This window comes from Felis catus, chromosome A2 (assembly GCF_018350175.1).
Source record: "Felis catus isolate Fca126 chromosome A2, F.catus_Fca126_mat1.0, whole genome shotgun sequence".
Taxonomy (NCBI): domain Eukaryota; kingdom Metazoa; phylum Chordata; class Mammalia; order Carnivora; family Felidae; genus Felis; species Felis catus.
The window spans coordinates 126,414,056-126,435,515 of NC_058369.1; the positions used below are offsets into that span (position 1 = coordinate 126,414,056).

At 44.4% G+C, this 21,460-nt stretch overlaps 1 protein-coding gene and 1 long non-coding RNA gene across 15 annotated transcripts in view; both read left to right on the top strand.

Moving 5' to 3' along the window:
• SEPTIN7 (septin 7) overlaps positions 1 to 2,078 on the top strand; it is a 116,693-nt gene extending 114,615 nt beyond the window's left edge. For all 10 annotated transcript variants that reach the window (XM_045052606.1, XM_045052608.1, XM_045052605.1 and 7 more), the window contains one exon: positions 985 to 2,078. In XM_045052606.1, the coding sequence (XP_044908541.1) occupies positions 985 to 1,024 (40 nt within the window). In that variant the 3' untranslated portion in view covers positions 1,025 to 2,078. The remainder of the gene's footprint in view (positions 1 to 984) is intronic.
• A 738-nt stretch (positions 2,079 to 2,816) lies between these two features.
• On the top strand, positions 2,817 to 15,628 carry LOC102902028. 5 transcript variants are annotated; one of them, XR_002740564.2, is made up of 5 exons: positions 2,817 to 10,313; positions 12,305 to 12,497; positions 12,632 to 12,693; positions 13,167 to 13,351; positions 14,421 to 15,628. It is a non-coding gene; the product is annotated as an uncharacterized LOC102902028 (long non-coding RNA). The 5 variants fall into 5 exon arrangements; XR_006594407.1 differs by having other exon boundaries at positions 2,817 to 6,552; positions 10,157 to 10,313; positions 12,632 to 13,351; XR_006594406.1 differs by having other exon boundaries at positions 12,632 to 13,351.
• Positions 15,629 to 21,460: the final 5,832 nt, after the last annotated feature.

A 21,460-nucleotide genomic window follows, 5' to 3' on the forward strand; every position in this document is an offset into this window, starting at 1 on the left:
TTCCAAGGAATTATTGTCTTGTTTATTTTAACAATATTAATATTTTAAAAGATATTACCCATTATCACACAACCACAATTATTTTCATGGGTGAATATTTTTACATAGATGGATGCAATCTGTCTACTCTAACAGTATTTCTTTTCATTACAAGCATTTTCCATTACTTAACTGTCTTCATAATTATAACTTGGTAGCTTCATCACATTCTCCCCACTTGACTCACCATAATCAATTTCTTACCTCCTCCCCTCAATTGTTGGACATAATAGTTGTGTTCGATCGTCAGCAAGCATAGAAAACACTGCTGTAAAAATCTTTTATACAATTTAGGGCTATGTTTTAATTGTGTTATTTCTTTAGGATTAAGTTCTGAAGGTAAAATACTGGATATGTAATTCCAAATACAACTGATCAATTACTTGTTCTTAATTTACATAAAACTTAGTAATATTTGTACCTTGGTTTTGTTCTTTTCCTTGTTAGTCCCATTTAAAACTGAAAAGTTATATCCCTATAAGAATTCTACAATTTACCCCCACTGCTAAATATTTTCAAGGTTAGACATTTGTTCTATAATGCTTTCCTTCTTTTAATTTTTTCCCCAGTGAAAAGGAAAATCTATTTGTAAAAGCAAATGTAATTGAGAATGCAAATAGCAGTAGAAGAGAAGGTACCCTATTTGATGTCAGTTGATCTTTTTCAGTTTGTACTCTTATTTGGGAAGAATTGTTCTCCTACATTAAAACTGGATTTCTGTCCTATTTTTAGTGTTTATCCTGAAATTTGGTCAAAATTTGATTGTCTGTTACAGATTTGTATTGTCATCATTCACTTCTAAATCTGATAATTTTTTAAGCTAAAAAAAAGTAGTGTTTGAACATCTAACAGTTGTAATTGGGTTAGCCATTGCTACCATCTTATGTTATCTTTAATGTTTATAACGTGGCCACTCATTTTGATTATTTTCCTTGAATCATTTAGAACCTTGGAAAAGAACAAGAAGAAAGGGAAGATCTTTTAAACCCTCTATTGACCACCAGTTACGTATTAGTTGCCAATATGCCAGCTTGGACATCAGTGTTTGTTGGATCCGTTTGACCAATTTGCACCAGTTTTATCCTTAATGATGGATTTAACAGCATGACAAAAATTATTATTATTTTTTTGTTCTTGATGGAGATTAAGATGCCTTGAATTGTCTAGGGTGTTGTGTACTTAGAAACTAACAGCTCTAAGTACCTTTCCTACATTTTCTTTTCTTGTTCTTTTTTTTTTCTTTCTCTTTTTTTTTTTTTTTTTTTTATTAAACAGATGTCTTCAATTTAATGCAAGAAAACATTTTACTGTTGTACAATCATGTTCTGGTGGTTTGACTGTTTACAAGATATTCCAAAATAAAAGGACTCTGGAAGGTTTTCATTGAGGATAAATTGCCATAATATGATGCAAACTATGCTTCTCTATGATAATTATAATACAGAGGTTCCATTCAGTGCAGCATATACAATAATGTAATTTAGTCTAACACAGTTGACCCTATTTTTTGACACTTCCATTGTTTAAAAATACACATGGAAAAAAATCCTATATGCTTACAATGCACCTAGAGCTTTTTTATAACAACCTTTTTTTGTTTATTTGTTTGTTTTGGATTCTTTAAATATATGTTATCCTCATTTAGTGCCCTCTTTAGCCAGAATCTCATTACTGCTTCATTTTTGTAATAACATTTTATTTAGGTATTTTCCATATATTGGCCCTGCTAAAATAGAATATAGCATCTTTCATATGGTAGGAACCAACAAGGAAACTTTCCTTTAATTCCCTTTTTACACTTTATGGTAAGTAGCAGGGGAAAAATGCATTTATAGATCATTTCTAGGCAAAATTGTGAAGCTAACGACCAACCTGTTTCTACCTATGTGCAGTCTCTTTATTTTACTAGAAATGGGAATCATGGCCTCCTGAAAAGAAAAGTCACCATTCTGCATTTAGCTGTATTCATATATTGCATTTCTGTATTTTTTTTGTTTGTATTGTAAAAAATTCACATAATAAACAATGTTGTGATGTAATAGAGTGTGGGCTCTTAAATATTCTACAGTTGATATACAAGAATAGAATATGTTTGGGAAGAAACTTCAACTTGAATTTGTCTCGTCCACAATTGTAACTCATCTTTTCTATTGTATGTTTATTTCATTTAGAATATGGTTAATGTATTGCTTTTCTAATTTATGAGATGTACAGTTATCTCTACTCATTACTCTCATTAGTGTTTATACCTCTGAGAACAAATCCCAACTCATTCACATTAGATGAACTCTCAAGTCCCTGGAAACTGAAATTTTGTAACTGGGAAGAAGGTGGTGCAATTTAAAGATCAATGATGTAGATTTTAACATAATGCTTTATGGTATATTAAGTATAATTAATGCAACCCAGTTCATTACCTTAAAAAGTTGCACCATGTTTGTTACTTTTAAAAATTAATGATCCAAGCAGAAGGAAGTAACTGCTAATTCTTACGAGCCAATATTTTTGGTTTCACAGGCTGAAGGATTTAAATAAGTCAGTATGCTTAAAAAGATCCTTATTGCTTTTCAAAAAAAATAGATCTAAAATGTAAAACATATATTAGGAAGATTATTTATGTTATAGTATCTTCAGTTTATATGTAAATTCACCCCAGGGTTACTTTTTTTTTTTTTTTAATGTTTATTTTTGAGAGAGAGAGCAAGCGAGCACCAACAGGGGAGGGGTAGAGAGAGAGGGAGGTACAGAATCTGAAACAGGCTCCAGGTTCTGAGCTGTCAGCACAGAGCCTGACACAGGGCTCAAACTCACAAATTGTGAGATCATGACCTGAGCCGAAGTCGGACGCTTAACCGACTGAGCCACCCAGGCACCCTGAGAGTTACTATTTTTAAAGTAAATCTCATGAGGCATTAAAAACATGATTTGGGAATACCGCAATAAAGATTTATTCTTATTTGATGGCCGTCACTAAAAATTGTCTTGGAAAAGTTTTGTTAATCCTAAAATGCCTTCTGCTGTTGAAGAACCTACATGGTGTGAGTGGCTTTTTAAAAATAAATTGCCTGTTATTCTAAGACTAGAATCAGGTGTTCCAGAATAACTATAGGTATAATATGCAGGAGTTTTTTGTTTGTTTTGGTTCTTAAGTGAGATTGGGTTAACACCTATAACCAGAAAGGTTTGGTTTTAAGGAGTTAACGACCTACTGAATTTGGAGGATGCAAAATGAAAAACTTTGTATAGACCACCTGCCTAACTGGTGAAGTATTAATTCTAGAGTTCTAGAAACAGGTTCTCATAGTTACCATTTAAAAATTCTGTATCTTGTTGTAAGTTTGTAAATCACCTTTATTCTACTACCCTCGTAAAAACTGGCACAAATCTTACCCATATCATACCTAAGGATTTTACCTGAATCTGATACAGGACCTGTACAACCTTACTGGATCTTTTGATTGTTGACTCCAGGCTTTTCAAGCATATTGAGGGCTGTTTTTGCTATATGGCCTGTGGATTTCTGAGAACTGCTATGTGATCATTCACAATACATGTAACACTCAGGACATAAGGACAGCCCAGCTTGTAAACAGCAAAACAGGCAATGCCTAGTTTCTGTTGTCCAGAAGCATTATGTAATTGAAGTAACCACGATCTTTCTAATTGTGCGGCATTGACCAAGTCAGCACCAATCCCAGTGACTGGTTTGGGCACTGCATGGTAGAGCTTTACTGCCACCTAGTGGGATGAGATCTACTTGTCTCATTATCAAGTTCACAATGGGGGAAATTGATAATTGATTGGACATGTGGCTTATTTCTATGTAGCTCAGGTTATACTCTTGAAAGCTGAAGAGATACAGGCTCCTGCCTCTCAGACTCATTAGTTTGGTGTCACTGAACCACCTGCACATTCTGAGTCTTCCCACCTTTTGTGCCTTTTATCCTCTTGGGAGAAACTGACCAAGGAATGTGGAGGTCAATGTACAGTAGGTGAGAAAAGAGGAAAGAGTGTAAGATGGCTTAATGAAGCAAAAGCAGAATGTTGACTTAGCAAGTCATCTAAGATCACTGTCTCCAAACTTTATCCTGTTTCCTTATTGAAATATTCTTGAGCATGTATCCATAATTACAACTGTGTGCATGTGCTGCTGTGTTACTGTGAAATTATGAAACAAAATTTTAAATTGGGGAGGGGGGAGTTTAGCACCCTTCTCAAGCCCCCGTGAACTCTCTACTCATTCCACTTTGGAAGCCATTGATCTAGGTAGTATATAGATCGTTAATAATTTTTGTTGACTCCCCGAGGGTGTCCTAGTGAAGACTGCTGTGCTATCCTATTTGATGTGAAAGGAAAAATTACTGTCTGCCACTCCAGTAAATTGAAGTCCTTTCTAATAAAAAGCTTGCAAATGTAAACAAAAGTCCGTGTATTTCATTCAGAATATTTTCCTTACCCTTTGTAATAACAGCTATCCACGTATTGAACACTTATTACCACATTTCAGACGATAAGTTAGTTTTTGTGTATTATCTTCATCTAACCCTTAATAGATACCAGTATTGCCCTTTTACAGATGTGGAAACAGGTTTGGAGATGTTTAGTGACTAACTTAGAGACAAGTGGTAAGTGGCAGAGCTGGAGTTTGATGCAGTCTTGGTGATGAGGTCAGGGCCTCCGTTGCTTTAGTCTTCTGCCGTGCGACCACCTGGTCTGTGCTAGAAAACTGAACACGCTAATCCTGTGTGTTCAGATCCCATCTCTGAATTGGGCATGTTACTTCTCCTTTCTCAACATTTGTTTCTGCAGCTGTAAGTTAGGGCCCATATCTCTCTTGCTGATTCAGAGTGAAGATTACATTCTGTGACTGCACATGTGAGGTGTCTGGACCTTGAGAGATTATCCTTGGGTGTTGCTGGAAGTGGTGATGCTGGGGCCATGACAGACAAAAGAGTATTGTTTTTCCCCAGTTTTAGGCGATGGTACATTTTCAGTAAGTTTGCGTGGTGCTTGATAGGTCTCTAGACTTGCTTCTTTGTAGACACAGCCTTTTGGAGTTACCAAGTAACTTTATTGTTTCAACAATAAAGCATGCCATGGAAATAAGGTAATTTTGGTGAAGAACGGGTTTTTTACAGTGCCAGTAATGGGAGTTCTAAAATAATGTCATTCTTTGCAAATAGTGCTGGGATGGTTTATCAGAGTATCTCATCTCTGACATTGCTGAAAAAATTGCTTCTTTTCAAGCAAATTGGTTCCCATGATTTGGGATTAATCCATAGAATGTTCAAAGTTTAGTGTCAGCCGTTTTCAACAGAAAATATGGGTTGACAATTTCCTGTGTTCTTTAGAAGCCTTTCAAAGCTTCACAGGAAGAATGAAGACTATTCTTGGCCCGAACATTTGCCCCATGGGGTGCTGGGCCCAGCCAAACAGCCTTGTATTAGCAAAGGAGGGTCAAGTGAAAGGAGACCTTGTTCTGTGCCAAGCTCTCCAAGGGTAGCCTGAAACCCCATTGGCCACACAGAACCACTGTTTAAGGTGCAGTATTTGTGGACCTGCCGAAATCTAAAGCCATTCAGGCTTTCTGAAATCCTTTGGAATGGGGAGAGGCAGCGGGTGACACTTCAGATCTGTGAAGACCTGGCGTAAAGATGGAGAGTTGATGCGGGGGATGGCAAGACACTGCCAACGAATGTCTATTTTTTTGTTCTCTCTTCCAAGTGGGCCCTGCTTAGCTTCCTAGCTTTCAGGTGTGTTGCAAGGTGCAGCGGTTCACCCTGGAGATTTACAAGGTAACAGACCCCAGAACCCCCATGGGTATGGGGCTGGTTCTCACCAAAATGTGGAGGAACTAACTTGGTCTAGCAGGGGCTTGCAACTTTTCTTTCCTCACTTAATTCCATTGTCTTTGAATTTCACTGGTCTCTTTCATATTTAAATATATGCTCCACTAGACTTGCAGGCACAGAAAAGTTCCCTGTATTTTGGATAAGCCAGTAATTTAAGCCACTTGGCAAGTGGTGGGTGACGTGATGGGGGCCCTGGCACAGCCGTTGGTGTTAGTGTGAGCTCTTCCCCCCTGCTTTTCAGAAGTCAAGGAATGTATGTTTTGTCTGGTGGGAGTGGAGAAAGTTGTCGATTTTATTCCTAGGGATAAGTCTCATATGATTATATAAATGCATGGCTTAGTGTGGTTACTTTAAAAAAAAAAAAAGTTGTAGTTAACATTTCAGGAACATAGTTCTTTCATCCAGACACCAAAATAAAATCCTCCTGAGACCTTAGGGTTGCTGGGTAGAAGTGTCAGGAACTCAGGTTGGCATCTTCTCTAAGTTCTACTTCATTAGTGCCTAATTAGACCCCGTCCTTCCTGTTTAGGTGCTTGAAAGATGGAGTAGATGCCACCGAGGTAAGCTCGCCTTCTGTGATCTCTGCATTCAGATGGGGTCGGCCCCGTTACACTTCATGTCCTGAAGAGAAGATGCGCTTTTTCTCCAATTTGCGTGAGAGGTAATGGACCCCATCCTACCAGATGAGAATATTGTGACCATATTCCAACTAGGGAGAATACCTGTTTGTCAGACGAGGGGAAATTCAGCTGGAAAGCCGAGGGAGTGAAACAAAACCAGAGAAGAGTACAGCAACAAGCGTATCAAGTGCCTGCTAGGTGCCAGATGCGTAAAGTTCACATCAATGCTCAGTTGAAGCTCAGCAGAATTCGATGATGCGGCTACTTAACCCCTTATTAAAAACAGGCAGACTAGGGGGCCTGGCTGGCTCAGTTGATAGTGTGTGCAGCTCTTGATCTCAGGGTTGTAAATCTGAGCCCCACAGTGGGTATAGATACTACTTTAAAAACTAATAAAATCTTTAAAATAAAAAATAAAGCCAAGCAGTCTAAAATTTCACTGAATGAATAGATAACATTTGTATTAGTCCTTGTGACACGCAAAGTAACAAATGCCCCCTAACCTTGGTAACAACTACCAAAAAACATTGTAATAATGTTTGTTATCTTCGTTTCTGCAGGCCAGGAATTAGCAGGCTGGTTCGAGCTAGGCAGTGGCGTTAAAGATGTTGGCTTGGGGCTGTAGTCCTCTGAGGGCTTGACTGGGGCTGGAAGTCCCACTTCCATGATCGTTCACTCACATCATTGGCAAGCTGGTGTCAGGAGGCCTCAGTCCTTTGCTCTGTGGGTCTCTCCAGGAGGCTGCTTGAGTGTCCTTGTGACATGGTGGCTGGCTTTCTCCCAGAACAAGTGAACCGAGAAAGAGCAAGGCTCAAGCCACAATGCCTTTTATTACCTAGCCTTGGAAGTCACACAATGTCATTTCTGCAATATGTTTATGCAGCTCAGCCCTGTTAAACGTGGGAGGCCGCTGTACAAGAGCTGGAATACTACGGAGGCTGCTGCCACAACATTTTATCTATTTTCTGGTTAACAGATGATTTTTAACTTTTACAAATAATGCTGCGGTGAACATTTCTGTATACAGCTTCTTGCCCAAATATACAAGATTCTACAGGCTTGTGTATCGACATGAATAAAGCCAGCAAATCTGTGGCCTTTGGGTTCTTAAGCTTCTCTCAAGGTTTCTGGAAGGCATCTTATAGAAGTTTGTTCCTTGGCCCCTCTTCACTCAGACCAGATATCCCCACAGTCCCAATGCACAGCCTTCATTAAGCCCAGGCTTACATCTTGACCAGAGAAGAGAGCAGGATCTCTCCCCCTGCTTCAGAGTTTGAAAAACCTCGGGGAAGAACTGCCACAGGCCCAATATGATGACTGGCAGACACGGTCACTGAGAGAACCACTGTGAGCCAGACAGCATCCCTGCTCCCTCGAAAGCCGGTCGCCCCCTAGGGATTGTAAGTACATAAGGGGCCAGTTCCGCAGCCAGCCTGGACCTTTGAATCAGTTCAACTCACCCCCACCCCACAGCCCAGCTCTGGGCCATCTGGGGCTTTGCCCGTGTTGGTTGCGGAGCTCTGCCTAGCGCACAACCTTCTTCCCCACACCCAGGCAGCCCCTGAACCTTCGCCCTCATGACAGTGCACCTTTCGCCCGCCCTCCTGGCAGTCTGTCCTGGATGTAGGTTTACCTCTACTCCATGCGTTATGGATGCACCCAAAGCCCACATCCCAGCATCAACCCTCCCTGCACCCCAGGGCTGGCCTCCTACCGGTACCCCTAACAGATTGTCAAATAATGCCAATTAACTGTTTTCATGAACTTTCTTCTTCTAACTTACAATTTTGGCAAAAAATGTTTTTCTGAGCCATCTTTGACTCATTTGCAGCTCCACGCCCCTTATACTTAGGTGTGTATTTTCTAGAAACAAGGAGATTCCTTTCTGGTAACAGTACAATAATCAAAATTTGATGGAATTTAATGAGCTTTTAATAAAACTTAAAAACATTTAAATATCTCCTTTGCTACCTTATCTTCCAATATATTATTTATGTATTCATATTTACATGCACTGCATTTTGCATTATGGCCCAGCCAATTCTGGCTGTTGTGCTTGCATTTCCCTTAAATTTAAAGGGGGTCACTTTAGCGTTCCTGGGCCTGGACCTCTCGGGCACCAATAAACCCTGACGGTTGATGGCACAGAATCAGTGGCAGTGTTGACATCAGAGTCCAGGGTCTAGGCTCCCAGTTTATTTCACTCTACACCATATGGGAGTATACGCCATTCATTCAATCATTCATTCCATCCAACCTTCTCTTGAGCACTAGGTCTCATGCGTGTGACAGCTAGGGGACACGGGTGAATGTGCCTACTCTGCACAGGAGAGAGGTGCCTGATGAAGCGTAGGGCCACAGTTGCAGACAACTGGGTGCGGCCAACATTTGTTCCCCTCTGAGGGTCCAGTAATGGCCAAGACCCTCAGGCTCCCTTCCCCACGCCCCAGGCTGCGCTGGGCCCAGCCCCGCGCTGGGACTTTTGCTTGCTGCCAGGAGAGACCTGAATCCCGCCGCCACCGTCGGAGGCGGGGTGGAGGGGGTGCTGGGTTTGCGGTTCGGGGTATTAGAGCAGCCACTGGTGGTGGCCCCAGGTCTGACTCGAGCGAGCCGGCGAAGGCGGGCTCCCCCGCGCCCCCTGGCGGCCGTGAACGCCTGCGCGGGCCCAGGCTCCCACGCGAGTCGCCCAGAGCCTCCACTCTCCGTGCGCGGCCAGCCCCGTGCCTCCTGGCATCTGTCTCTCGGGGTCAAGAGGGGATTGGGATCTGTGGGGACAGACCCTGCTTTACTCCTACGGGCCACCATTCGAGCGTCAGCGGCGGGCGGCGGCCCTTGGGACAGAAGGGGGCAGCATCTCCACGCAGGCTGGGACCCGCGCCGGAAGGTGGCTTTTCTAGATTCCCCACCACTCAACAGCCGGGTTTTATTTTGTTTCGGAAATACTTCAGGACCTTCTGTTACTTTTATTTATTTAGGGAAGAGTTTTAAGAATGTTACAAAAGTAGCTTAGGCTCTTGGAACAGACCAAGCAACCAAAGATAAAGACAGTATTAATGGTGTAGCCATTCCTCAAAAAGTTAAACATAGAATTACTACATGACCCAGCTCTGAGTCATATAACCTAGAAGACTTCCACTTCTGGGCATATACTCAAAAGAAGTGAAAGCAAGTTTCAAGCAGATACTTGCACACGCACGTTTACAGCAGCGCTCTCCACAATAACCAAAGGTGGACTCCTCCGTGGACACTCGCATGGATATACCAAATGTGGAATATACCACAGTGGACTATTTGTCCAGCCTTAAAAAGAGAGAAAATTTGGACACATGCTACAACACGAATGGATGACCTTTGAGGACATTATGCTCTGTGAAAAAAGCCAGACACCAGACACAAAAAGACAAATGTTGCATGATTCCACTTATATGAGCTATCCAGAATGGGCAACTTCATTGGGACAGAAATTAGACTAGAGGCTACTAGGTTCTGGGTGGGGGCACCGGAGAGTTATTGCTTAATGGGTACAGAGTTTCTCTTTGGAGTGTTGAAATTTCTTGAAAATAGTGGTGATGGCCGCAGAGTATTGTGAGTGTAATTTGTGTCACTGAAGGCTACAACTTTGAGTTTACCTCTCTTCGTCCCGAGGCCAGGGGCAGTGGAGGAACTTAACAGGAGCCTGGAGTCATGTAAATGGAAGGGGCAGGATTTGAGCAAGATCAGTGTGGGCAGCCTCCCTCCAAGAGGCCAGCAGCTGTAGTGAAGTGCTTCTCAGGGCCTCACACCTCCCTTGGAGTGCCATTTGGTGAGTGGCTTTTCTTTTCTTTCTTTTTTTTTTTTTTTTTTCTTTCCTGTGGGGATCTGACCTGGGCCTGGGCCTGCTCTGGGCTTTAGTATGCTGGCCCCAAGCTTCCCTGAGACAGAGAGTGACAGTAACCATTGGGGAACCCATTGTGGCCGGCTCAAAGCTCAGGTTAGCACAATGGGAAGGAGGCTCTGGTGGCTTTGCAGAGGCCCTGTCTCCTGCTGAGGTATGGCAGGGGTCACTGTGACCACCTCACACCCCCACCCCTCCCTGGGCCTTCACCACCCCCAACAACAGCCCCTCCCATGCCCCACCCCCATGAAAGCTCAAGCTCCCTCCCCCCCTCCCATGGCTGTCTCCACCAGTCCTGTTCTTTCCTCCGAGGCTGGAGACCCCCCTGGGACCCACACGTTGCCTCCCCTCCCTCCCCAGCCCTGCGTATATTGCCCAACAGGCACATCAAACTTCTGCTTGTGCTTCCAAAAACTGGGGAGGGGAAAGCTTGAAAGGTAAAATTTTTTACAAGGACATCAAATTACTTATTATGGGAAACCAAGATTCCAGCAAATCCTGGCTTGTGGTAGCTGTTTACGGTTATAAGTTGTTTCTACTTTGAACTGTATGGATGGCTGTGGGAGACGCTGGTCCTCAAGGGCTTATACTTCTTTGTGTCTTCAGATGGCCCCGCCCAGCCTGCCTGGAGGTGGGTCTTCTGCCCCCAGCTTCTCGCTTACTCTCACGGGGGCCTGACCATCACATCCCTCGAGGCCAGGCCAGGGAGGGCCGGGAGAGTGGGAGTAAAAGTTTGCATCATGGGAGTTTGCTGTCTATCCAGTGTGGTGTGGGGCAGGCGGGCCGCCCAGTGGAAATGCTTAGGAGAGAGGAGCCTGGGAGAGGGAGAAGCTGGTGTCGAGGCCAGCCTGCAGAGGAGGACGAGCACCCAGTGTGCCGTTTTGGGCTCTGATCAAGGGCAATAGGGCACCTGCTTCCTGACGGCTGGGGAGTGGCAGGCACCGACCGAGGTCTCCTGGGAGTATCAGCATGGCCAGGTGGGGGAAGTGGGGTGCTGGGATTAGGAGTCCCTAGTGACCTCACCATGTCCTCCATGGACGAGCAGACCTCTCTGGAAAAAGGGTTTGACAGACACTCGCGTGTTCCTCCTGGAGCTGTGACAGCACACAGAAGGCCGTCACAGGGTTAATTTGTTTCGGACGTTGCCTAGCAGGTGGCCTGGTTATGGGAATGGGCCTGTAGGTGGAGGCCAGTCTGACCCCCCCCCCGCCCCGCCTGTGCCCTGCCCATTTCTCTGAAGAAGGTGAGAGGAGAGGGCGAAGTCTGTGCCAGGACCCCCCCACCCCCGACAGAGCCGGGAACACAACTCCCAGAGGGCATGGGGAGGCACTGCCCCAGCATCGGGCTCCCTCTGCAGAGTAATCCGTCCTGGCCTCGCAGCCACAGCAGCACTGACTTCCCGGGGCCCTGTTAACAGTTTGGGATTTCAAGAAGTAAAAGGGCCTCAGTTTCCCCATCTGTCAGACTGGAGCAGTTGCTCCCTGACTGACAGCTTCACAGAACTCTTGTGCTAAAAGGGGCAGTCGATGTGCAGCACTTTCCCTGTGTTCAAGGCTGTTGGCCCACAGACAGGGGGCACCCCCATGGTGAAGCGGTCTGCCAACGTTGCCTCTTTACAAGTGGATTTGTAAGTCCGTCCTTTGGAATTAATTTCCCATAGATGGAAACACATGGCAGATGAGGGATGCGTGCTGCTTCTGCAAGGGACGCAGCTAAGGGACCGTGATGGCACAGCCACAGATGAGTTTGGCCTTGAAAGAAGTGAGAACCCAGAGTTAAACTCAAACCTGGCCAGTGGAAGACCTCATAGCATCTGTAGCATCTGGGACTCTGTGTGGTGTGTGTGTGTGTGTGCGCGCGCGCGCGCACGCTTAGGGGGGCCATTTGTGATACCCACTGTTGGGCCTTCTCTTCACTAGCGGTTCTGTCACTAAAGAGAAAGGACCCCCTGAAAGTGAGAGGAGGAAGAGGTAGGAGACCGATTATCTCGTGGCTGAACCTTCTGTCAACGTTTTCAGAAAGAGCAGGGCGCTGTTCATTCCCAGGAAGGTGGTGAGGCCAGCACAGTACAAGACACGACAGGATGAACTTCTGGAGCTCTGGCAGAACCAGGTTTGGAGCACATCCCCTGGGAGGGGCCGGCGGAACATACCGGAATAATCCAAAGTAATTACACTCGTCTCAACCACGTACATCAGGCAGGTGCCTGACCCTGAGCAAGCTCCCCCCACTTGTTTTTTTTTAAGTCTCACATTCCCGGGGTGGAGAACGGAGACCATCATCCGTACCTCGCAGCGTCCTTGTGAAGGTAAAACGAGACTGCGTCTATCAAGTGCCTGGCAAAGCATCTAGGATACAGTAGGTGCTTAATAAATATCAGTGTAGCAGGATGCTAGCTGAAAGATTGCAAAGTTCTGGTTTCTTTTTTTTTTTTTTTTTAATTTTTTTTCAACGTTTTTTATTTATTTTTGGGACAGAGAGAGACAGAGCATGAACGGGGGAGGGGCAGAGAGAGAGGGAGACACAGAATCGGAAACAGGCTCCAGGCTCTGAGCCATCAGCCCAGAGCCCGACGCGGGGCTCGAACTCACGGACCGCGAGATCGTGACCTGGCTGAAGTCGGACACTTAACCGACTGCGCCACCCAGGCGCCCCGCGAAGTTCTGGTTTCTTAGTTTTGTGGGTGTTTTATTTAAGTCATTCTGTTCTTCCTTGAGAGTGGAGGCCAAGTGGGCTTATGGCTGATTAGGAGACGAGGAACGGTGTTTTTTCTCCTTCCAGGAAGAGAACTTTACTATTCTTAAGATCTTGACCTCCTTTACATCCAGAAAACCTTTGTAGTTTTAAGGCTGATGGCCTGTCATGGCACAAAGAAGCAGAATGGATGTGTTCCATTTTGGAGGCTTGAAAAGGGCCCAGTGGCCTGAGCCTGCCAGTTAGCCCCCAGGGGCTGGGAATAACAAGCGGTAAGTTGGCCTGTGGGAGGGGAGAGGGCTGTGGGGACCGAGGGGCCTGTGTGGAGAGCCCTGGGCAGCCCCAGTGGGGAGGGTTGGAGTGTCCCTGAAGACCCCCCTCCCCCTGGGCAGGGCCCTGCCAGATTGCGGGGAGAGGGCCAGTGACCATGTGCTGTGGGGTGAGACCACAGCATTGCCCATGTGGGGGGAGTCACCATGACCTAGACCTTTTCAGGGCTGTGTGACCTCCCACCCCCACCCACACATGTTGTGGGATCCAAAGGGAGAGTCCTAAAATTTCTGATTTGAAATACCTCCCGGTTAGTAGGTGATTCCTAATAAACCAGGGGGGGGGGGAACCTAACATTATTTGCATCTCGAGGGGAAGAATTCTTTGTGAATGAAATGCAGACAGAACTTGGTAACATTTGCTTGCAAATGAATCTCAGCAATTCAGCACCAGACAAAACTGCTGAAGTGTCTTTTTCATCTGGTGGCTTGGGTTCTCTTGACATCAAGCGGATAGAGGCCCAGGGAACAACAAGCCACACACCCCCAGAACAACAACAAAGACTGGGGGGGGGGGTGGAGCGCAAGAAAAGGAGCCCAGTACCATTTATTTGATTAGAATACATGTAAACACACAATACATTCTTATAGGGACACTCACACACTCAAGGATACGGTCTCGCATTGGTGAAGGAGATGGGGACAAAGGGAGTCCGTGAGGAAAGACAGTGTTAGGAGAAGGCCACCTGGCAGTGGCACCTGGGTCCTGAGGCTGGAAGGATGACCAGAGCAGCTCTCTGCAGAGGCCGCTCAAAGCGGTGAGACAGGACATGATGGGCATTAACCATGAAGGTTCTGTCACAGGTCCCATCAAACCTTTGGGGATGCAGGAGGCTTTGGGGAATTTACACGCCCGTGTCTACCCTTTTGTTCAGGTTGAGTGTCCAGTGTTGACTCATTCAGACCCTGGCACCTGGGTGGATTCATGCGGGCTCACCTGGAAATGTCTCAGGTTCCCAGTAAACATAAACAGCTTGTGTCTGATGGGGATTTTCTCTTTGGTTTCTTTCAGGAGTGACATTGAAAGTAAATTGTTCTACTTAAAGTGTTGAATCTTAACACATCTTTTCCTGTGGCTCCAGAACTCTCTTTTTCTATCAGGCTTTGTGGCTTTTATACAAGAACCAGAATTGAGGGCCAGGCCACACCCTGGACAGTCCTGGCCATGTACTAGCCACTGACCCATAAGTGACGGGAATTATCTGTGGATTGTCTTTTTCGGGGAGATGGGGTGTGACTACAGTTCTGATCAATGATGCTGGTGACACTTATCTTTATCCAAAGAGACACATTAGAAACTTAGTGCTGTGTGGCTCCAAAGGGATCCCAATCTTTCTGGGAGAAATGGCTAAGTCAATGATAATATAAGCAGAGAATGTAACATTTTGCTCTATGAAAAATCCTACTTTCGAAGCTTTCTTATTGACATGGGAAAATGTTAACGTCACATCCATTCTGATAATCCACACCGGTGCCTCTGCGGCAGAACACCAGCTGATGAGAGAGGAACAGAAGCACAAACAGGCCACGCCCGAATCTTCTGGAAATTACTCTTTGGCTGGTTTCCATCCCATAGCTAATTGGTGTGCTTTTCAGACCTTGTGAACCAGAAGCGATGGCCCCAGGATCACGAACTTCGCAATTGGAAGCTCAGCCTGTCTTGGCACAGGGGGAGAGCCTTTGCTCCGCAAACCGTGGGTGATCACTCCTACTGGGAAGTCCAGGGTCAGCAGTCTGGGGTCAGGGTTCCAGGTTGGGCTCAGTGATCAGGGCTTCAGGGCGTAGGACCCTCGTGCTTCCTGTACAGGCTGGGGGCAGGGGCCCTGCCTTCCTGCCTCCTCACGCCAAGTCCTAAGGTCATGCCCAGGTCTCTGGACCCCTGCCCTGTATCTGGTAAGGAACTTGTTTCTAGAATATGTAAAGAACTCCTACAACTTAATAATAAAAGGACAACCCAATTTAAAAAATGGGCAAAATATCTTAGTAGATACTTGTCCAAAGAAGATATACAAATATATAAGCACAGGAAAAGATGTTCACCATCACGAGCCATTGTGGGAATGCAAATCAAAACCACAACCAGATACTAATTCACACAGTAGGATGTTGATTATTAAAAATCCAGATAAGGAGGGGCACCTGGGTGGCTCAGGTGGTTAAGTGTCCGACTTCAGCTCAGGTCATGATCTCATGGTTCCTGAGTTCAAGCCCTGCGTCGGGCTCTGTGCTGACAGCTCAGAGCCTGTAGCCTGCTTCGGATTCTGGGTCTTCCTCTCTCTCTGCCTCTCCCCTGCTCGCACTCTGTGCCTCTCTCTCAAAAATAAATAAACATTAAAAAAAAAAAACCCAGATAATAACAAGTGTTAGTGAGGTAATGGAAAAAGTAAAATCCTCACACACTGCTATGGGAATGTAAAATGGTACGTTCACTTGGGAAATAGTGTGGCAGAGTTATCATTTGACCCAGCAATTCCACCCCTAGGTGTATCCCCAAGAGAACTAAAAATATATGTCCACACGCAAATTTGACCATGAATGTTCATAGCAGCATTATTCATAATATCCAAAAGGTGGGAAGAACCCAGATGTCCACCATCTGGCAGGTAACAAAATGTCCTATATCCACACTATGAAATATTATTTGTTACAAAGAAGGAATGGAATACTGATATGTGCTACCTCATGGGTGAACCTGGAAAACATTATGCTAAGTGAGGAAGCCAGTCACAAAAGACCACATATTCAAAAAAAAAATTTTTTTTTTGAGAGACTGAGAGAGACAGAGCATGAGCAGCGAATGGGGCAGAGAGAGAGGGAGACACAGAATCTGAAACAGGCTCCAGGCTCTGAGATGTCAGCACACAGCCCGACCTGGGACTTGAACTCATAGACCGTGAGATCATGACCTGAGCTGAAGTCAGACACTTAACTGAGTCACCCAGGCGCCCCACAAAAGACCACATATTGTATGACTCTATTTATGTGAAATGCCCAGAAGAAGGCATCTATAGAGACAGAAAGTGGCTCGATGTTTGTCAAGGACTGGGAGGTGAATGGGGGTGGGGGTGACATATTGGGGGGTGACAGCTAAAGTGCGCAGGTTTCTTTCTGAAGTAATGAAAATGTTCTAAAATTAATTGTAGGGATGGTAACCCAACTCTGAAGAGAAAACAAATTGAATGACACATTTTAAATGGGTGAACCATAAGGTATGTGAATTGTATCTCATTAAAGTTGTTACCAGAAAATCTTAGGGACTAATTACTTTTAAAAGAGTCTTTACTTTAAAAAATAGTTCACTGGAGAATTTCTAACAGGTACATTTTACTTTATTTTAGATTGTTTTTATATAATAGGTGCATTTTATTTTTTAATTTTTAAAAAATTTTTTTTAATGTTTATTTATTTTTGAGACAGACAGGGCATGAATGGGGGAGGGTCAGAGAGAGAGAGAGACACAGAATCTGAAGCAGGCTCCAGGCTCTGAGCTGTCAGCACAGAGCCCGACGCGGGGCTCGAACTCACGGACCGCGAGATCGTGACCTGAGCCGAAGTCGGAGGCTCAACCGACTGAGCCACCCAGGCGCCCCTAATAGGTGCATTTTAAAATATGATTCACTTGCCACATATTTAAGGCATGAATTGCTCTAAGAAACGAGGGATACATGTGTGGATGAAAGTCACATGTCTGGATACACTGTATCCAGAAGACCTGTGAAAAGATGTCAAATCTTGAATTTAGTCAACAATCATGTATGAAAACAAAATGAGTCCCAAAAGGCATAGTCATATATGACTTCATAAATGCCATCTCCAAATAGAATGCTATACCCTCTAAGGAAAGGATTTCAGGGGATAGTACATATGTAAAGAAACCTATTTCTAGTGATCTCTTCAGTGTGGCTCCTCCGGGGGCCAGTCCATACCCTTGGGGCACGCTTCCTCTCTGCCAAACTTGAGCAGCCACAGGGGCCTGGCTGAGCCCAGGGCCACTGAGAGTGGACTGGGACCCCAGTCCTGGGGACAGGTGACATCAGACAAAGGACCTGGCCTGACGGTTTCCCGGACATTCATTCCACTCCCGGGCCACCCGATGCCTCTCCTGAGACATTGACTGAAAGTTGCCAAGTCTAAGTAAACAATGAATATATTTGTATAGAAATGTGGGGAAGAGGTGAAGCACAGGGCTGGGCCTGCCCCGAGAGTCCAACACAACATTCATGGCCCGAGAGTGTTTTGCAAGGAGGAAGTAAATCAGATATTCTGTATGATGGTCCCCAACGGCAGGGTGGGGGACAAGCCATTCAAACCTGTAAGCAATCACTGTTCCCTGGCTTATCAGCGTATCCGCTCTGGAACAAGGAGCTCCTCCCGGATGTAGTTTTAGTTCCAAATAACAGGGGTCAAAGGGCATACCTTACTGTGGGGAGACTTCTATTCCCCATCCATAGGACCCGAGTGGCTTTTTGGGTTAGTACTTTGGGAAAAGGACCACAATTGTTCATATCTCCTTAGATTCAACTTTAAATCTCTTTAATCCTGGCTTGTTGGCAGGTGTTTTTTCACCAGACTGGCTTATATATTCACAGGTAGCACATATATATCTGATACTCCATCCACAGGCTGACTTTTCCATCAGTGCCTCTCCTGGGTCCTGATGAATTCAGAACGGTGCTCTGTACAAATGAACTTCTGAATGCGAGACTGATCTGAATTCAGATTCAGGCTCCCTTGGTTAGCCCCCGGGGGTCATTGGCTCCCTCTTCCATTTGTTTAACCAGTGACCTTGCCTCTTGGGGAGGGCTGGTGCTGCTCTGGGTGCCAGGCCCTCCCTCATGGTCTAACACCTCGACTCTGTATTTATTTTTAAAAGTCTTTTTTTTTAACTGATGATTATTATTGTGGAATATTTCTCAAATTACAAAGAAGAAAATAAAAACAGTAATTCCATTTTCTAGACCTAATTATTGTCTTTTTACATCTGTATAGGTTTTTTGTATTATTGTTAAGACTATTTTTTATTTATTTTTTTTAATTTTTTTTTCAACGTTTATTTATTTTTGGGACAGAGAGAGAGCATGAACGGGGGAGGGGCAGAGAGAGAGGGAGACACAGAATAGGAAACAGGCTCCAGGCTCTGAGCCATCAGCCCAGAGCCCGACGCGGGGCTCGAACTCACGGACCGCAAGATCGTGACCTGGCTGAAGTCGGACGCTTAACCGACTGCGCCACCCAGGCGCCCCTAAGACTATTTTTTAAAAGCAGTTTGAGGGTCACAGCAAAATTGAGCGGAAGGTAGAGATTTCCCCTGTATCCTCTGCCCCCTCCCATGCACAGCCTCACCCACTATCAACATCCCCATCTGGAGTGGGACATTTGTTACAACTGACACATCGTCATCACCCAAAGTCCATAGTTGACATTACAGTTCCCTGCTGGTGTTATTCAGTCTGTGAGTCTGGACAAAAGTACAGTGACACAGAGCCATCATTATGAGCCATTTAGAGTATTTGCACTGCCCTAAAAACCCTCCAGGCTCCCCCTAGTCCTCCCTCCCCCGAGCCCCCTCCACCCCCCAGCAATCACTGCTCTTTTTACTGTTTTCATAGTTTTGCCTTTTCAAGAAGGTCATAGCATTGGAATCACACAGTATATAATCTTTTCAGACTGACTTCTTTCACTTAGTAATATGCAGTTAAATTCTTCCAGGTCTTTTTCATGACTTGATAGCTGAAGACTTTTTGGCTCTGAATGCAGTCCATCATCTGGATGTGTCAGTTTATTTATCCATTCATCCTACTGAAGGACATGTTGGTTACTTCCAAGTTTGGGCAACTATGAATAAAGCTGCTATAAACATATGGTTTTTATTTTATTTTAATTTTTTTAATGTTTATTTTTGACAGAGAAAGAGAGAGACAGACAGAGCACAAGCAGGGGAGGGGCAGAGAGAGAGGGAGACCCAGAATCTGAAACAGGCTCCAGGCTCTGAGCTGTCAGCACAGAGCCCGACACGAGGCTTGAACTCATGAGCTGTGAGATCATGACCTGAGTTGAAGTCAGATGCTTAACCGACTGAGCCACCCAGGTGGCCCAAAACATACAGTTTTTAAACATAATTTTGCAATATGCTTCTTTTATTCAACAATAGGTGGTGAACATTTTCTCAAATCATAAATGTTCCTGGGCAATCTTATTTAAAAGATCACAGTGTAATCCATCACATGGATTACATGAGTTGATACAAATAAAGCTCTTAAAATGGTGAGTGGGGTGCCTGGGTGGCTTAGTCGGTTAAGCATCCGACTTCAGCTGAGGTCATGATCTCATGGCTCATGGGTTCCAGCCCCGCATCGGGTTCTGTGCTGACAGCTCAGAGCCTGGAGCCTGCTTCAGATTCTGTGTCTCCCTCTCTCTCTGCCCCACCCCCGCTCATGCTCTGTCTCTCTCTGTCTCAAAAATAAATATAAACATTAAGAAAAAATTTTTAAATGATGAGTGACACATGGTAAGAATTCAATAAACCTTAGCAATTATTATAATATGAATATGTGCATAAACTATATGTAATTTAATCAGCCCTTTATTATTCGATATGAGGGGGTTTTTGCTTTTTTGCTAATATTAATAATTCTCCCGTGCACATCCTTGTGGACAAATAACCAACATTAACAATAGTGTTGTTCTTTTTTTCTTTTCTTTAAGCTTTCTACATGTGTCTTTAGACTCTCACTTTCTAACACCAAACAGAGTCAGCGGGGAAACATAGCACTGAAGGGAGCTGAGTTGTTTGGGTCCCAGTCCCTCTGTTACCTTGACCTACGTGAATAGCTCTGGACAACTCACTTCACCTCTGTTCTGTAAAAAGCAAAAACGTCCTCATAGAGCATAAGGCATAGACTTGCTGTATCACTATGTTGTACACCTGAAACTAATGTAACATTGTGTCAACTATATTTCAATTAAAAGCCAACAGGATAAAAAAGTCCTCAGAGGATGGTAAAGAGGATGAAATGAGTTAATAATATATGTGCCGTCAGCGGATGAATGGCTAGGCAAATGTGGTACATCCATACAATGGAATATTATTCAGCCATAAAAAAGGGACCGTAGGCATGGCAACCAGAGTCGATAATACTGTGATAATACTATCATATATTTGGAAGATGATAAGAGAGTAGATCTTACAAATTCTCATCGCAAGAAAAAAACCTTGGTAACTGTGTGATGATGAATGTTAAATAGACATCGTGGGGATCATTTTGCAATATAAACATTGAATGAGTGTGTTGTACATCTGAAACTATCATAATGTTATGTATCGACTACATTTCCAGAGACGGAATGCAGCACTGACACCTCCTATCATTTGAATAACCTCAAAAACGTTAAACTAAGTGGAAGAAGCCAGACCCAGAAGTCCAAATATCATGTGATATCTTTTAAGAGATATATTCAGAATAGACAAATCCAGAGAGACAAGACGTAGTGATGGTCTCTGTAATGGGACAGAGAGGGGGGCAAATGGGCGGGAACTGCTTAATGGTACGGGGTGTTCTTCTGGGGTGATGAAAAAGTTTTGAAACTAGAGAAAGGTGGAGGTTGCACAATGTTGTGAATGCACTAAACGCCACTGAACTGTACATTTTTAAATGGTTAATTGTATGCCATGTGAATTTCATCTTTAAAAAAAAAAAGCAAAGCATTTTGTGGGATCCTAGCATCTAGTAAACAATGAAAATATTCTTAGCACTCATCACTGCCTCCAGCCAGCATAGACTGTTCATCTCAACTGTTGTCAAAACAAGGGAAAAGAAATCATTAAATGGCAGGCAGTATGAGGGAGTCCCGGGCCCCGTGGAGAGGATTTTCCTGAGGCCTGCCCCTTATACAGCTGCTAAGATAATAACATTTTCATTTTGTTGCAAGGGCAGCAAATGGGAACGTGGGTCATGGAACAGAATTTGTAGCTCTTGGAGAGTTTCTGGTTTCATTCATGTGGCCCTGGGAATTGACAGTTGGAAAGCCATTCCATTGTTTAAATATTTCTGG